Here is a 17,214-nt window from a genome sequence, read left to right on the forward strand (position 1 = left end):
AAAAGAATTTTATTTATAATATAGTGAAAATATAGAGCATTGTGTGTAATATCTTCTAATATTAATTGCATATAACTTATCTAATAATAAAGAAAATATTCGTATAACACTCTATCTCTAATGAAATTGTAGTTGACACCCTACGTTTTTACTGCTTACAAATCGAGCTTTATGATTTAGCGAATATAAACGGAAAATATAGATCAGTTAGTTAAACTTAACTAAATCTATGAGTTAAGTTAACTATATTAAAAAATTACAAAAATACCCTCAATCAAGTCATATTAAAAATAAGAGTATTTTAGTCATTTTAAAAATAAAAATATCTCTATTTAATGGAATATTCTCACGATGGTAGTTCAAATCTAACACATGATATTTTTTTGCATATATTTCCTAACTTATAGGACCCGATTTATAAATAGTAAAAATATAACGCGTACGTTATAAAACAATGTGTTATATACAAATTTTCCAATAATAAAAGAAGGGGTTAGGGAATGGGCCAACTTCTTCCAACATCCAAATACTCTGCCCACATTCTATGCTACACCTTGAGACTTCGGGCCGAGTCGAGTCGGGTTCGGGCCGAATCTCGTTCTTTTTCTTTTAATAATTTGTCTATAATCTTTTTAAATTTTGTATTTATATGCGTAGAACTATATCTAACATACCCTAGTATAAGCCGATACATTTATTAGACATTTTGTCACAATTTACTCTGTAGTTATTATACATAATAAAAATAGGTGTAGAATTACTCTATATAGTAAGTGCGAATTTGAGTTTTAGGTAAATTTTAGTATCAAATGTCATAAAAAAATATACTGTATTAGTGAGTATATCTCGTATATAGGTTTTGCATATAATAGTAAGTGAGGATTGAGCAAAAAATAAGTAAATTTTTTTTAGTATTCATGTGGAGAACCAAATTTAATGCAATCTACCTTATCCCATCACATTTGAGATCAAATTCTTTGGTCAAATAAGAAATCCTGTGATTATACTATGTCAATACGAAAGAAAGAAAAAGTATAACTATTACCCACATGTAACAAAAACATTCGAAACCTAGTATCAGATTCGATGTGGGTGAACCCAGTTTAACCGTCAATTGAATGTGCATCAGATCATCGCACTAATATTTGCTCTAATTCGTCATTGCTTTATGTATCTCATTTAGAATGTGATCAGAGCTGTTGGATACAAATGATTTAAATGAGCTAACTCGAACTAAATTAGTTCTCAGAAAATGTGTTTTGAAACCTTCAATGTTTTTTTTTTTTTTTGCCAACCAGGAGCATTAAGAAATTTTCAAATTGAGTGACTTATCACCATGGGAGAAGTTATCAAGAAAATTCTCAACTACTACACACAACCAGACAAGTAAACTTGATCTCAAAGCATAAGCATAGGAAGGGGATAATGATAATCTATTGTTCTTTTTTTTTAATTATCATCCATGCAAATTCTAGGCATCATTAGTGCATCCAGGATTTATAAAATATGCTAATTAAATAATCATCAGTGACCATGACTTTGAAAGGATGTTCTGAATGTTGAAGTCTTATATATTTCTTGTTTTGTGTAGTGCTAAAGTCTGACTAAATATGATTATGATCATTTGTAATTTTTCTTAGGGACCAAACTTTCTCTCAATATTTTCTTAGTTGCTTTTGGAACTAAATTTTCTACGTAATAATGTATATCATAATAATGTATATCATGGCTTTAACATGTCTCCTTACATCTCTGATATCGTATGTACACAGATGATAAATAACAGGATATCCGACTCAGTACAGCGATGTTAGAAAATAAGAAGTAAAAAGAGCTAAGAAGATATAAATCTAAACACACTAGCTATAATATAATGTATATCATATATTTAACAAATAATACAAACAACTCCATCTTTTTAATGTCAGAAATCAAAGTTGATGAGATTGGTGATCATTCTTTATCAAGTAGTGTATGATCACTTTTCTGTGCAAATTTAACTGTTTTATAATTTGATGGTTGGCAGGAAGAGCACATCTCCAGTTACTTTTGTTCTCCTTGAATTAATTCAAGTGGCCTAAATGTCCTTATCCAATCCAACCTCCATTTGGCCCTTAAAATGTAGTCTTCTTCATGGTGTTGAAAGAATTAAAGTACCCTTAATTAGCTTTCATAAATTGTTTATTATAGCTGAATGGAGCATGTACATTGCATACAATAGAGATATGCCTTATACTAAACTATGGAATAGTATATCAAACTTTGTTCTTGTTATATATATTCTATTCAGCTTAGAGCATTTAGGTATGGGTTGATGATTGTGATGCTAGATAGTATATCTTGAGAGGGAAATTTTCTAACTATATAAAACCTTCTAAATATTCTTTCCATTACTCATCCATTTATTATTATTTTTTTGTTAAAAAATATCACGCGATCAATTTTAAACTTTGTCCATACCGTTTTATTTAGTATTAGAGATAAAATAATTATTTAGCATTTTCCATTGATGACACTTAATTAAGATGCCAGTGTCACAGAAACTAAATAAGAAAGTTAATATGAAAATGAGCAATAGTTCGAGTAAAGGTTTTAGATGTAATTATCCTAATCCATGAAATATTCCCAAGAAGCACACTAATTCAATAACAAGAACTTGGTGCTAGCTTATTGAAAATGTGTGCTTCTATTTTCTCATCAACTATTTGAGTTGATATATATTAGACAAACTTGAACCTTAAAAACTTCTGAGTAGATTAATGAACATATCTTGGTGAAGATAATTAATACAACTTATGCATTACAAAATAGGGTGTTTAATTCATGATAACATAATTTTTTTTCTGTAATATGATTCATGAAAATGACCTAAGAATACTATTTTATTTATATATGTAAAACTTACCTTCCTCATGCTTTATTTTTTTTAATAAAAAGGTCAGTCTAATATATTGCCAATTGTGATTCTTTTGATGCTACTTTTTAATCAAAGGTTTAATTAGTTGAGCTATGTGCATGCAACTGGAGCTTTTGGGTAAAGCTGCAACTTCCTGAGTTGATGTAGATGGCATACAACTTTCCTTTTATCTCTATCCAAGTTGTAAAGAACTTTTGAGAGGGAAATCAATGCAAAGCTTTCCAACCAGTGCCCAGAATGAACATTGTGAGTTGTAATTGTACATCTCTGTTGGCAAAACAGTGCAAGGTGTAAGTACTTTGGCACAAGGAAAGAATAAAGGTTGTCTTGTCAAAGGTTGGCATAGTTGGACTAGGAAAGCTGGAAAGGTATGTTCCAATGGGTGGTGGGTATTGTGACATCCTTGTAGAGTGAACTATATATATATATATTAATTGCAGTTGTGCAAATTTCTTATAGGAGCTATAGTATAGCTATACTCATTTGTTATAGAGTTATTATAGTATTTCTTTATAAATTAGTATAGTGTTTAATAATTATATTTGATGTGATATAAAATTAAAATGATAGTTTAGCATATGAGTAAAATAGTATTTATTTATAGTAGATTGAAATGATATCTTTTCAAATATAACATAGTAATTGGTAAATGTAAAAATATTGGATGGAAGAGGATACGTGAGTTAAAGGGTGAAAACGGGTCAGATTAACTTCAACCTGATCCACTATCTGACGTAATTCGGACTAGATTAAAAAATCGAATGTGGATTTAGATAGGGGCAAGAAATTTGAATATGGATACGAATACGGGTTAGATATAATTTTCTAATTATCGGATATCTATTTACAGAGATATTGTTTGAATAATTTATAGGTTTTAATTTTCTTATTCCATATAAAATGTATAGGAATAGCACGTTAGGGTTAATGAACAATTAGCTCATAAACCAATTCAATCAATCATGAATCTACATAAAATATAAGTAGGAATGCAACTAAGACAAATATCATATGAATTGCATCTTTGATAATGCAACTAATTAAACCTATAACATAGTAGAAAAAGAAGATCAAATCATACAATCTAGATTCTTTGAGGTTTTCAGGTCAACATTTTAGGTTCCAAATTTCTCCATGCTTGGATTAAATTAAGCTAAGACTACAATATCTTATTCTACTAGGGAATCAAATCTATGACTAATTAGACAAGGGTGATGATTCATGCAAGAGCCAAAGAGACTATTGTAGAATAAACACAATTCATTCTAAAATAATAGCAAATGGGCTATTGCTTCATCTTGTTTCACTCCTCATTATTGCACCACCTCTTTATAGGAGTACTTTTGCCACTAAAAAAAAAAAAGAGATAATTTCTCAAGCTTGAAATGATCATTTTGATATACCCTAGTCATCATAATTGATCTTTACAAAATACATTATTTGGTAATTACTATCCACTAGTTGATCACCAATAGACCTTAATTGAAGATTAGTGACAAAGATGTTAGAGTGATATTTTAGCTAACAACTTGCTCCTTTATTTGCCTTCCTTGCCATTTTCCCTATGCCAAAGTCCTTTAAACTTTCAACAACTTTCAACTTTATCTTTTTCCTCTAACCCACTTCATGAGAGGCTTGTGCTTTCTATATGCATGAACACAAGTTCTATGGCTTCTTAAAGAAATGGATAGAAGTGGGACATCTTAACCACCAAGCCAAAATACACAAGCCACTCAACCCAATGTATAAAGTATTGTTGTTGGTCACCTATTTGTCCATGCCACCAAATCAATTAAAAATCAAGGATAAGGATAATTGATTGAGCATTAATGACACCATCCTATTGAATTCATATGGCTTGCTAAAAGAATGCAGTTAATTACATATGCATCTCCTGAACTATAACTCAGTCTTACGAAACATTTCTTAACGACTTAAACATTACAATCTCCGCCCTTAGATAGTATAAAGCGTAATTCGCATAATATTATATCAGGATGTGTAGTGTGATTATGATAATAATGCAGGAGGTAAAAGTATAATTGACCCTTTCTCTTAATTATGATTTATTTTCGTCTGCCGACGGCTAGTTTTAGCATCAATCGAGATTATTAGTATTCATTTAGGAGATAATTGAGCAGGGATTCCTAATTTGCACCTAGCAGCTGGTTTGGCCTATTAAGCTACTTTGCTAATATCTCTAGCTTTGTCCTAAGCATTTGCAAGACAATTGGCTTCCAACCTTGCAAATTTTGTGAGCTTAGACATGGCTACCTATTTGTTTGGTACAAAAGCAATATCAAAAGCTAGCATAAAAAAATTTTAATTTTTTTTACAATACAAAATTCTATAAAATATATGCCGTCAGTTATCTAACAACTTAAGCTTGCGACCAGCTATCGAAGTTTCCAAGATTTACAGTAGGGACAGGGAAATACTAATTGTTTCTCGATAAAATAGTAAAAACTATTTGTAATCATAAAGAAAAAGACATTCTTAACCTACCTATTCCTAGTGGAGCATTGTATGCATTTCCTTTGATTCTATCTAACCTCACTTTGAAGATACCACCAAATGTTGACACCCTTGATCTGAACTAACTCATAGCTAGGTGAGCTAGGAGCATGAAGAAAATAATTGTCCTTATATAAGCCTCAGAGGACCAAAATTATGTACAATTATTATAAGAAACCAAAAAAATTCTAACCATAGTGATACACATAAATATATCCTTTGAGATTTTTCCAAGGAGTCATTAGGTCTTCATTCCCTTGAATTATTATTCTTTGGAAATTTCTCATCAAATGTCTACTTAGAATGAGTCCACTTGATTTATTTGAATTCAACCTATTTCTCTTTTATAGGTCTGGAATTAGACAATTAATTAGATACTATATTTTGGCACTTGAATTAATTCCATCATCTCTCAAATCTGGTTTACTTTACATCAAAATAGGTTTTTTTTTAATGGTGAAAATAGGAGAGGAAAAAAAAGAGAATTAAATATATATTTTTTAATTAAAAAAAAGGATAAATTGTATAATTAAGCTAAAAAATTTAGACACATTATAAAATCGTCTCTATATAACATATATTATAATTTACCCCAACGTAGTATGATCTGATTTTAACTTATTTTTAGCTCTGCGTGCTTCACACGGTGTGTTTGGTTGATAGAAAGTAAAGTTTAATAAAGTATTTTTTTTTTCATAAAAAAATAATAAAATTATTTGTAGTAAGTAAAAAAAAATTTTAATTTATTTTTTATTACTAAATATAAAAAATAGAGAAGTCGTATAAAGTGGATACTTTTTTCTCCAAGTTTCTAATAACTGAACTTAATTTGCGGCGTGTGGTTCAATATTTTTGCAGGGGTAATTAAGTCTCCTCATATTATGATAGCATTCTTGCAGGGGTAATTAAGTCTTTTCATATTTTCGAGCTCGAAGAGAGTAAACTATAGGTAGATAATTAAATTTGCATTGTAAATCGTAACCAATGCTTTAGGATAAACGCCAAAGCGGGTTAGCATGGGGTGATTCCAGATAGCCGGCATTTTGGACCGACCAATCCCATCTCTCCACGTGCAGTCAACTACCCCGCGCCAAACCCATTCGTCTCCCTCCTCCACAAGCCGTCAATTTCGTACCATCCGGTCGTTACCACCCCCATCAACCAACGTCAGAGAGAAAAATAAATTAAAATTAAAATAAATAAGTTATAATAATAAGTACCTAATTATGCCATCACAAGGAATAGTTATATTAGAGAGAGAAAGAAGGAGAGAGAGAGAGAGAGAGTAGTGAGAGAAATCAAACACCACTACCTCCGCCTCCTCTGTAGATGGCCCGGCCGAGATGACTCACCTGAGTCGGGTCATCGTCCGGGTCGACCTCCGGTGGGCTCGCCTCGTGCGCCGATTCTTCCGCCTCATCCTCGACCGCTTCCTTGCTTGCTCCGCCGGCCGCTACCGCCGCCTCGGCTCCCGCAGCTTGTCCTCCCCGGCACTTCTGGCCGTCGTTGACGACGTCCCCGATGAACCACCGCCGCCCTCCTCGGTGTCCGCGCCGCCGCCCTGCTGCGCGGATAGTGAGGCGGACGCGGCCGCCGCCGACCTGGTGTCCCTGAAGGTCAGCCTCCTCGGCGATTGCCAGATCGGCAAGACGAGCTTCATGGTAATTATCACTAATCATCTTGTGCTACTCTTGGTTAATTATGCCGATTAGACATTAATTAACGTAGTTAATTTGCGTTAAATTGAAGGTTAAGTATGTGGGGGATGTGGAAGAACAGAGAGGGCTAGAGATGACAGGATTGAATTTGATGGATAAAACTTTGGTGGTCAGAGGAGCAAGGATTGCATTTAGTATTTGGGATGTTGGGGGTATGAGTTTTAACCTCTCAAATCCATTAATTTGATCATCTTATTGTAGATTAATAACCTATTAATCTGGATTAATTTCATGAAGGTGATAGTAGATTTCTTGATCATGTACCAATTGCTTGCAAGGATGCTGTTGCAATTCTTTTCATGTTTGATCTCACCTGCCGTTGCACTCTAAATAGGTTAGTTTTTCTTTTCTTTTTTTAATCTTATTCAGAATAGTTCAATGAAAAACTTATCAATGTGGTGATTTTTTCTACTTGGCTCAGTGTTATAAATTGGTATCAAAGGGCAAGAAAATGGAATAAGGTAAGTTTATTTTCCATCTATTTTTCACTATTTCTATGTTTGAGTTATATAATACTTAAAACTATTTTTCTCTTTCTTTTTTCATATAGGCTGCTATTCCTATCTTAATTGGAACAAAGTTTGATGACTTTGTTCAGCTTCCTCTTGAGATGCAATGGACTATTGTTAATCAGGTAAACTAAACTTTATTCCTCTTTGAAGCATTTATCAATGAAATTATTATTATTGTGCCTTCTAATAAGTTGGATATATGTGAGCATAGTGTTCATATTTGATTCCATTTGATTTATTGTTCTGAGATTTATTTAAGCATCATACTAGATATTCTAGTTGTTGTATGGATATCAAACTTGGTGAATTGAATGCTATCTAATTAGCTCTTGCATTTAGTGGGAGCCATAACTTCTATTGCAGATCACATCAATAATAGACATTGATGGAGACTATGTGCATTTAATCATGATTGATTCTTTAATGCATTGGGGAATGGATGAGTAGCTACAATAAGAAATTAAGAATGTGTAACCTTTTCTTCTTGCCACTATATTCTTTAGGATATTATAATTGTTACTAAAATCTTTTGACTCTTTCAAAATTATCATTACGGTTAAAGTTTAACAAAATATTCTGAGAATGTTCCTAATTGATGTTTGTTAAAGTCAACAAATACTTGCAAAGGACTAAAATACTATCGTTTCTTAAAGCTTAGGGTGTAAACTATTTATCACAACTTTTTTATTTTATTTTCTTATACTATAATATGGTTAATATAAAATATCTTTAGTACCAATTTAAATAAGTTATATAAGGACAAAATGGCCTTTCCATAATTTATATAAACAATTTCAAAAATATAGCAGCAATTATAAATAATATTTTGAAAGTTTTTCAGTGGCAATGATATGAAAAATACTAGCCTACCAACTATTTGGACTATGAACATTTCTGCATAGGAAAAATAAATTTGATATTATTGCATATGGCTATTAAAGTGAAGTAGTGGTCCTCGTTTAGTCATGTAGGCCATTTAAATTGTGGTATTGGGAAGTAGAATACTCAAGAAATTCTATTGAAGGGGTCCATTCTGGAAATAATTGAGTCACAATGTGTCCAGAGGAGTCCAATTTTGATTGCAACTCTTTTCTACACCATAATTTGTATCCAAGTCTATCATTTATAGCTACTCTTTGATCTCTCAACTTTCCATTTTGATCATTATAATATAATAGAAAAGTATATGATATGAGAATATTGAGAATGATTTTATGTATATGTCCATTTGCAGGCCAGGGCATATGCAAGAGTGATGAAGGCAACTCTCTTTTTCTCAAGTTCTACTCACAATATAAATGTTAACAAGATTTTCAAGTTCATCACAGCCAAGCTCTTCAATCTGCCATGGACTGTAGAGAGAAACTTGACGATCGGAGAACCGATCATAGATTTCTAGTTTCCTTTCTTTTTTTCTGTTTCCTCTCTTTGATTTCTCTTGCTGATGCAAGATTGTATATAGCGAAAGTTGGGTGATAAAAATCTCATGCACTCCTCCCTTGTTCGTCATTTTTTCCTTTTTCTTTCTTTTTTCGCTTTTGGTTTTGGTTGATTGGGAGGGGAGGAGGTGGCCTAGAAGTGGATAGATATAATCCATTTGTGTACCTTCATATTCACAGTTTTCGAATAAAGATATGTATGAGGACATATTTCTCAGAAATGCATATGGAAGTTTCCGAATATATCTGGTAGATATTGATATAGATATGAAGTTATCATGGTATGTAGAAAAAAAAAATGCTCTTAAGCATGTGTGTATTAGATACAGAGAAATTCAACACTAGAGTTTACAAAAAGAAGATATCTGCATATGATTAGTTTTCTTCATACTTCTGTTATGATATGATACGATAGAATTGTCTGAATTTTCCACAAATTTACAAGAAAAGAAAAGAAAAGAAAACAAGCTACCAGTCAATAAGAAATCTTAGTGGTCCTCAAGATCCACTGCTTGGTTCTTCTAAGATGCGGCGAAAGGCTGACTTCTCACATCAAGCCCTGAAAAGTAGGAAAACTAAACTTTCTGAAATCATATAGCTAATATATTTAATTCATTTCATTTGTAATTATAACTGTGAATAAAAACAGTCTCTAGAAAGTGTTTCAGGGATCAGACAACCAAGAAATCTACTCATATCTAGTGTGACCACAAAGGTGAATTAGAGTGTAATGAGCTGCACATAAATTTTTCTGCGAAATTCTCTCTGAATATAGTATAGTGTGCATAAAGTAGTATCTTGATCTCTGAAAGTGATATGCTACAAAAAGTATGAAACAGAGAACTGTTTCTGTTAAATTCGTTCTGCGCATAGCGCAATTTCTAGATCTTAATTGCAGGAAAAAAACTTAATATGGAATTAATTTGGTATTTGTCAGTATAAATGATCTAATTGGAGTAGCAGATACCCCAAAATGAGGAGCAAACTTTTACTGACTATATTTGATATTAGATTTCTGTTGCCAAGTTCCCTGGATTATGGGAATAATGCAATTTTTTAAGATGTTCTAAACTAGCTATTAGAGGAATATCCAATAAGGTCCTCATATTTCTTAATTAAAACAATTACACTTTTATACACACAAGGCAATCAACTATCAGATGTAGACAACCAATTAAATCTTGTACTCTCAACAAGCTAAGATCATTTAGCACTCCAAATAACACCTACTGCAGCATGCCAAAAGTGATGGAATAATAATCAATCATTAAAGTTGAAAGCTAATAAAATAATTGGAGAACAAGAGGAGGAGCAAGAAATGTCTACTGAGTTGAAAACACATCTATAATGTGCTATAATGAGTATGTCATACCTTAGAATGCTACAGCTTGATGTAGGGAATGTGACAAATATTTGGCCAATAAATTCCCTCCTCTGGACGACAACGTTGGACCAGCATTCCAAAAGGCATGGAATAATAATCAATCATTCAAGTTGAAAGCTAACAAAATAATTGGAGAACAAGAGGAGGAGCAAGAAATGTCTACTGAGTTGAAAACATATCTATAATGTGCTATAATGAGTATGTCATACATTAGAATGCTACAGCTTGATGTAGGGAATGTGACAAATATTTGGCCAATAAATTCCCTCCTCTGGACGACAACGTTGGACCAGCATTCCAAAAGGCATGGAATAATAATCAATTATTCAAGTTGAAAGCTAACAAAATAATTGGAGAACAAGAGGAGGAGCAAGAAATGTCTGCTGAGTTGAAAACACATCTATAATGTGCTATAATGAGTATGTCATACCTTAGAATGCTACAGCTTGATGTAGGGAATGTGACAAATATTTGGCCAATAAATTCCCTCCTCTGGACGACAACGTTGAACCAGCACGTCAGAACATCTGAACAGATGCAGTTCTTCGAGCATTGATGGCAAACCGTACTCCGGAAGCGAATCAATACAAGGGCAATTACTCAGAGTCAACTTCTTCATAGAGGAAAGGCTTGCTAAGGTTGAAGGAAGGCTTCTGAGATTGTGACAGTCGGAGAACTCAAGCTCTTCCAGTGATGTGAGTTGCTCGAACCATACCTCATGCTGCGCTGAAAATTCGACAATATCAGAGCACTTACAAACCTTCAAACTCTGCAGTGAGGGAAGTTTTCCTAGCATGAGAAAGAGGTTGTTGGCAAGGAGACTGCTATCAGTGCAGAGATGAGTGAGACACTGCAAGTTCTGCACCTCAAGTAATTGATCACCTATAAACTCTACGGAATTTAGACCTTCCACAGATAAAGATTTAAGAGCAGAGAGCTTCCCAATAGGTGGAAGAGTTGCCAGCGTAAGGCAATTTCTGAGATGAAGAGATTGTAGATTGGTGAGATTTTGTAGTATCCAAGATGGCAAGGCAGTTCCCTGATATCCATCAATCATCAACTCTTTTAGACTCATGTTTGGTTGCAGACCTTCAATTACCTCCATGTTCTTTCCAGATGCAGATTTGGTTTTTGAATTCCATCTCAATGCCAAGGTATCAAGGTGTTCTTTATTCATTAGTTTAGCTTCAGTTGCCTCTTTTTTGCTCACCACCTTTTGAAGATTCATGATACATAGTTTTCTGAGCTCATTCAAATCCTTCAACTCTCTTATCCTGTGTCCCTCCTTATTTCTAACACGGAATTCTTCGATTTCTTGGATGTTAGTTAGTCTCCCTATTCTGGATATCAGAGAGATAGTTGTGCCGTCCGCGTACAAATGTCGCAGGTTGATCAACTTGGTTATACCCTTGGGCAACTTCTTGAACTTACACCCTTGCAGACCAAGAACTTGTAAATGATACAAGCTACAAACCGACTCTGGTAATTGTCGAATTTTAGTGAAGGAGAGATCCAAGAAGCAGAGATGCTTCAAAAGACTGATAGACTGAAGAAGTTCTTTCGTTATTCCCATGTCGATACCCGATAAATCCAGCACGCGCAGGCTCGTCGATTTCTTTAGAAATCCATCAAGTTTATGATCATAATGACCCATGAGAATCAGAGTGCGGAGATCCTTGCAATCGTATATGTTGCCAATCGCATTCCCCATAGTATTCTGAACAGCTAAGTGTCGAACAATCTGCAAAACTTGTATATCCTCGCTACCAAAGTTAGAGAACTCATCTGATGAAACAGAAAATGCCAATTCTCTCATCAGATCATGCATTGTGTACTTGCCACCATCAGAGGTTGGCTGCAAGAAGAACTTCTCCTCTAGTTCATCAAACCATTGCCTTCCAATGTCCTCCAAACTGATCACTAGGTGAGTGCTATCTTTTGATTGAACAAAGCCTTGGGCTATCCACATCTGAACTAATTTATCCTTTTCAAATCTGTAACCTTTAGGAAACAATGAGCAATAACAAAAGCACTTTTTTAGCCCTGCATGGAGTTGCTGATAACCATATCTCAAAGGAGACAAGATGCTGTATGAACCTTCTTTCAATTTGCAGATATCAGACTCTGTGTACTTCTTCCACAAATTTTCGTCGAAATTTCGAGCCAAAATTTTCCCAAACACCTTTGCTGCTAAAGGTAATCCGAATAGATTCTTGGCTATTTTCTCACCTATGGGTAGTAATTTCTCTTCCCTGCTGCCGATTTCCGACCCGTAAAACGCGTAGTACTTAAACAGCGACCAGAGGTCATCCCATGGCAAGACACCGAGGACTACCGGAGTCGTCGTCGCCGTCGTTCTCGCAACCTTCTTGCTTTGAGTTGTGACTAGGATTATGCTTCCGGGTGCTCCTTGAGCTAACGCGGGGAGTAGATCACTCCATGTAGAAATTACCACTTCATCCCAAACATCGTCGAGAACAAGAAGATACCTCTTTTTGGCTAGATGCGCGGCGAGGCGCCGCCGCACCGTGGCGTAATCCGTCACGCCGTCGAATCTGCGCTCAAAAGACGCGACCATCTCTTCCATTATACTGCCGGCGTCGGAGTCTCTCGTGACGTGGATCCACCCCTGCAATGCGAAATATTCCTTCACAAACGGATCGTTGTAGACCAACTGCGCAACGGTCGTCTTACCAACACCACCCATCCCGGCAATGGCGATAACACCGAGATCCGTGCCACTGCGTATATAGCGTAAGATCGTATCCAATTCTTTCTGCCGACCAAACACCATATGCTCAAATACGAAGGAGATGGTATGTCTAGAATCCCATGACGTCGTCGTCGTCGGTCTTTCGATAGCATCGACCATGGCGAAAAGCTTATCGAGCGTGCGTTTGATGCGGTCGTCGAAGAGGAGCAAACCCCGGACGGCCTCGAAGGTTCTCAGATCATGATCGCCATCGGACGAGCAGAGCAAGTAACAGCCGAACTTGCCGGTTTCGAGCTCCAAGTCTTCAAGAACGTCCTCAGCATCATAAGCAGCGTCCTTTAGTTGCCGCAGCAATCTCCTCATGGCGATGACGTAAGAAGACTCCGACCCCGATTCTTTGAGCTCTCGGATCGAGATCGCCTCCAGCTCGTCGGCGGCCGCCGTGATCCGAGGGAGCAAGAGCTCCAACTCGTCCAGGAAGTCGAGTCCGTTGGGACGATGAATGTAGTGGTTGTTGCGGAGAAGAGAGCGCGCCATGGCGACCACCTTGCGGATGAGCTCCGTTGCACCATCCATAGCTTTGCCGAAGAGAGCAAACGGGAAACGAGGGAGGAGGGAAGAGACGACGATATATACTTTTCCTTTTTCGGTACGTTTCTTAGTCGGAGACGAGAGTTGGTATAATTCGACAAATTTAATCTAAAACGGGACTCTTTTTACCAGTAGAATTATTGAAATAATTAGTTAGTCCGTCCATTTAACTAGTTAATTAGATTAATTCCCTAGCCTAGAATTTAAAAATAATTTAATATTAATGCTTTGGTTTCGAGATAATCTTAGTCTTTCTTTATTGTCTTTAAATTATAATAAATTTTTAGGTGTTTTAGATGTAAGAAATCAAAGAGTTATATAATATAAGTAAGAGTTATGTAAACTATTATATATATATATATATATATATATAGTTTATCTTATGTAGCGTGAGCAAGTGAAGTAAAAAAGTTTAAAATTTTTATCCACTTTATATTATGTTAAATATGAAGGGAATAATCTTCTCCTCTTGAGTTTTTCTACTACATTCTTCTAAAAAAAATTCGTTTATAAGTTGTAGTTGTTCAGGAGTAAAAAGGTAGATAAAAAAATTATTAGAGGGATATATAAGGGTGTAATCAAATCTAGCTATATCTAAACAAATTCTGTTTTAAAGATTGAAATTAGTCTCAAGTCTAACCTAAAATATCAGGCTTGAATTATTTTGAGTCTAATTTAAATATCGGCCCAGGTCAAAGCCTATTTCAAATGAAGCAAGCATAGTTCGAGCTTGAATAATAAATCTTAAATTAAATCTTGAACGTTATACACTTAAATAAAATAAAATTAAATATGTAACCAAATTAAACTTTCTTTGTTATTTATAATATATATTAATAAATATAGATCGAGTATTATTGAGTCGGTATGCGCCTAATTTTGAACTTGATCTAATTGATCAAACTTGACTTCTTTTTAAATATAGAGCCAAACTGAGTTCGAGCTAAACGCCCTGATGTGCAAAGAAAATAAGTTTGAGGCATAAACATGCGATGATACCTTTTGATTGTGGGTTTTTTTGATGGCATCGACTATGCAAAAAATACGTTTTTTTTTTATAAATGACCACCTATATTTTAAAAAATCTCCTGTGTTCTACATATTCACTTAAGACTTCAAAGAAATAGGGGCATGAAAAATTCATAATAGAGCAGCAAGAGAGAAATTTCTTATTCACTTGAATTCAGAGTAACAAGGGCAAAGGACAGTCATAACTCATGACAGAGCAGCAAGGGAGAAATTTTTTATTGTCCATGAAAGCTTAAATTCAATGGCAACAAGGTCAGAACAAATACCCAAGTTATATATAAGCTTCATCATTCATTAGGAAGAAGAGGCAAAAGCAATGCATCAAGCTTGTAATATAGAAAAGGTTCAGTTGCAACATCAGTACAGTAGTAAAGTTCTGAGTCATGTATTTGCATAATGAATACAAATAGACATACAGTACAGTAATTCGTAGTCTTAGTAAACAGAAGAGGTATCCAAAAGTAACTAAACAATCAGCTATCTTTCATAAGATGATACATTAGACAAACTGATGTTTTGATTTTGAGTAAGAAAGCCAAAATGATTTAGCAAAAAGAGCATAAGATAAGGCCATCAATCACTAAGAAATATTTGTATAACGTTTCGCGTATCTGCTTCTCCAGCATGAAACGGGGCCAAGGTTATAGTGTATGGAAAGACACCACAGACATCCTCATCACGAAGAGTCGGACAAGCAACTCTACTCGTTGCGCTTGCAAAATGGTATGCAAGCAAGTCACCAGGGGAATCCTCATCCTGGAGGATCACCAGGTCTTGTGTTGAATCATAAGCAAGTAGTGGATAACAATTCTTTGGATAATCCTTGGATGCTTCTCTTTCCAAGACCCACTTCTTCTTCCCTTCCAATCTCCAGCATGATATTTTGCACTCTTTGTCTATGATGAAGTAAACAGACCCTCCTGATCCCACCATATTACCACAGAAGTCTCCTCCCTTGTCTGGTGGCACTTTCGTGCTCCACAACTTGTCGGTATCAACCTCATAGCCAAACACAAGCTCGTATTCAAGATCGTACCAGCAAATTGCTCCACCTCCAATATTTAGAAACTGATAGCGATCTGAGTAGAACAAACAAGCGTCTCCCCATGCAAGGGCAAATTCCGAGGATGCTCTCCATGAGGACATCTCTGAGGAGAAAATATAGAATCGAATGCTATCATTATCATCACCATCATCAACATGACCATCATCATCATGAGGGACTTCATCCTTAATTCTAACCATGATGTAGATCAGCTTGTAATGGAGAGACTTGGCTGGCTCAAACATGAGAACATAACCATGAGAGAAGTCATAAGGCCTCCGAGAAACATCATGTTTAGGTAAAACAGACCACTGCGAGGTTGCCGGATTGCCCACAAGCAAAACTTCATCTGAATGGCGGTAGAGACATACAAGTCCATTAGAGGAGGCAACAACCGAGAACCCTCGCGAAAAGAGCCGTGAGGTGGTAGTAGAGATTCCCGCAGCATTGCCAAGTAATGGTTTGAGACTCTCTGGCGCTGGATTAAGAAACCACCTGATGAAGACGCCTGAAAAGGACGCAGGGAGACAAGAGTGCCGACGAGCGAAGAATGGGTCTGCAATCAGCTTATCCCAAGATTGGCACACCGTCTTGAACCTTAACAGGGACTTGGCAGGGAGACAGGAGAGGATTCTGAACATGATGTCATCGTTGAGATGGGGTCTTGCTGTTGCACACTTCATCTTCCGTCTCTCATACATATCGTCAAACACCTTAAGGGCATGACATTCTCGCAAAAAACAATCACACCCGCCTTCGCCCCACTCCACTTCTACAGTACAGTGAAAACAAACTCAAACAAATAACAACAACAACAAAGATAATATTAGTCTATTGGTACTACACATGAAGAATATACTGCTCTAATTTCCTAAGTACGGAAGTATTGAATTCAACCCAAGAATCGAATTTGTTGACCTTTGCAGTGCAAATCAATGGCTAGGGCAAGAAATGGTGCAGAGCAGCAGATGCAAAATTGCAAATTGATAGCGACCAAGTTTGGAGGAAAAGAAAGTGGGAGGAGGACGATGGATTGCTTTCGTTTTGGTATTTTATTAGGAATTCTAATCCATGACTGAAGAAAATTACAAATAACACCCTTACTTTTGACTATATTAATAATAGAGCTCTCTTTATTTTTTACAGATAGAACCCTTTATTTGCTGAAATAAATAAGTCACACCCCATAGTTCAGATTTTCGCTAGGTTTCTTTTTACCAAATATGAGGATCTATATATAAATAATGAAAATTGAGAGGTTTTTTTAATATATAGTGTTATTTGTAATTTGTAATTTGCTCCAAAGGTTAAAATACATCTTACAAGTAACACCCCATAGTTCAGACTAACTA

The 17,214-nt window shown here is 35.3% G+C and overlaps 3 protein-coding genes across 3 annotated transcripts; 1 reads left to right on the top strand and 2 right to left on the bottom strand.

Moving 5' to 3' along the window:
* The first annotated feature begins 6,662 nt into the window (after positions 1-6,662).
* On the top strand, positions 6,663-9,343 carry LOC140796757 (septum-promoting GTP-binding protein 1-like). Its single transcript, XM_073149852.1, has 6 exons — positions 6,663-7,092; positions 7,181-7,301; positions 7,387-7,483; positions 7,571-7,610; positions 7,700-7,783; positions 8,896-9,343. The coding sequence occupies exons 1-6, from the start codon at positions 6,775-6,777 to the stop codon at positions 9,058-9,060; spliced, it is 825 nt and encodes a 274-aa protein (XP_073005953.1). The 5' UTR covers positions 6,663-6,774; the 3' UTR covers positions 9,061-9,343.
* Positions 9,344-10,923: 1,580 nt separating this feature from the next.
* LOC140796001 (disease resistance protein RGA2-like) lies at positions 10,924-13,773 on the bottom strand. Its single transcript, XM_073148839.1, has one exon. The coding sequence runs from the start codon at positions 13,771-13,773 to the stop codon at positions 10,924-10,926; it is 2,850 nt and encodes a 949-aa protein (XP_073004940.1).
* A 1,405-nt stretch (positions 13,774-15,178) lies between these two features.
* Positions 15,179-16,912, bottom strand: LOC140795957 (F-box protein At5g07610-like). The gene is made up of 2 exons (XM_073148785.1): positions 16,781-16,912; positions 15,179-16,634 (listed from the first exon to the last, which is right to left on the bottom strand). Exon 2 carries the CDS (start codon positions 16,561-16,563, stop codon positions 15,391-15,393), a length of 1,173 nt encoding a protein of 390 aa, XP_073004886.1. The 5' UTR covers positions 16,564-16,634; positions 16,781-16,912; the 3' UTR covers positions 15,179-15,390.
* Between the last annotated feature and the right edge of the window lie 302 nt (positions 16,913-17,214).

The sequence above is a fragment of the Typha latifolia genome, chromosome 10 (assembly GCF_019914945.1).
Source record: "Typha latifolia isolate L0001 chromosome 10, TyphaL0001v2, whole genome shotgun sequence".
Lineage (NCBI taxonomy): Eukaryota > Viridiplantae > Streptophyta > Magnoliopsida > Poales > Typhaceae > Typha > Typha latifolia.

Excerpts from the sequence above, each read along its gene's own strand:
- LOC140796757 (XM_073149852.1), top strand. The coding sequence starts at position 6,775 with ATGACTCACCTGAGTCGGGTCATCGTCCGGGTCGACCTCCGGTGGGCT. Across the intron at positions 7,302-7,386 it reads TAGTATTTGGGATGTTGGGG|GTGATAGTAGATTTCTTGAT; the intron begins GTATGAGTTTTA and ends AATTTCATGAAG. Across the intron at positions 7,611-7,699 it reads GGGCAAGAAAATGGAATAAG|GCTGCTATTCCTATCTTAAT; the intron begins GTAAGTTTATTT and ends TTTTTCATATAG.
- LOC140795957 (XM_073148785.1), bottom strand. The coding sequence starts at position 16,563 with ATGTATGAGAGACGGAAGATGAAGTGTGCAACAGCAAGACCCCATCTC.
- LOC140796001 (XM_073148839.1), bottom strand. The coding sequence starts at position 13,773 with ATGGATGGTGCAACGGAGCTCATCCGCAAGGTGGTCGCCATGGCGCGC.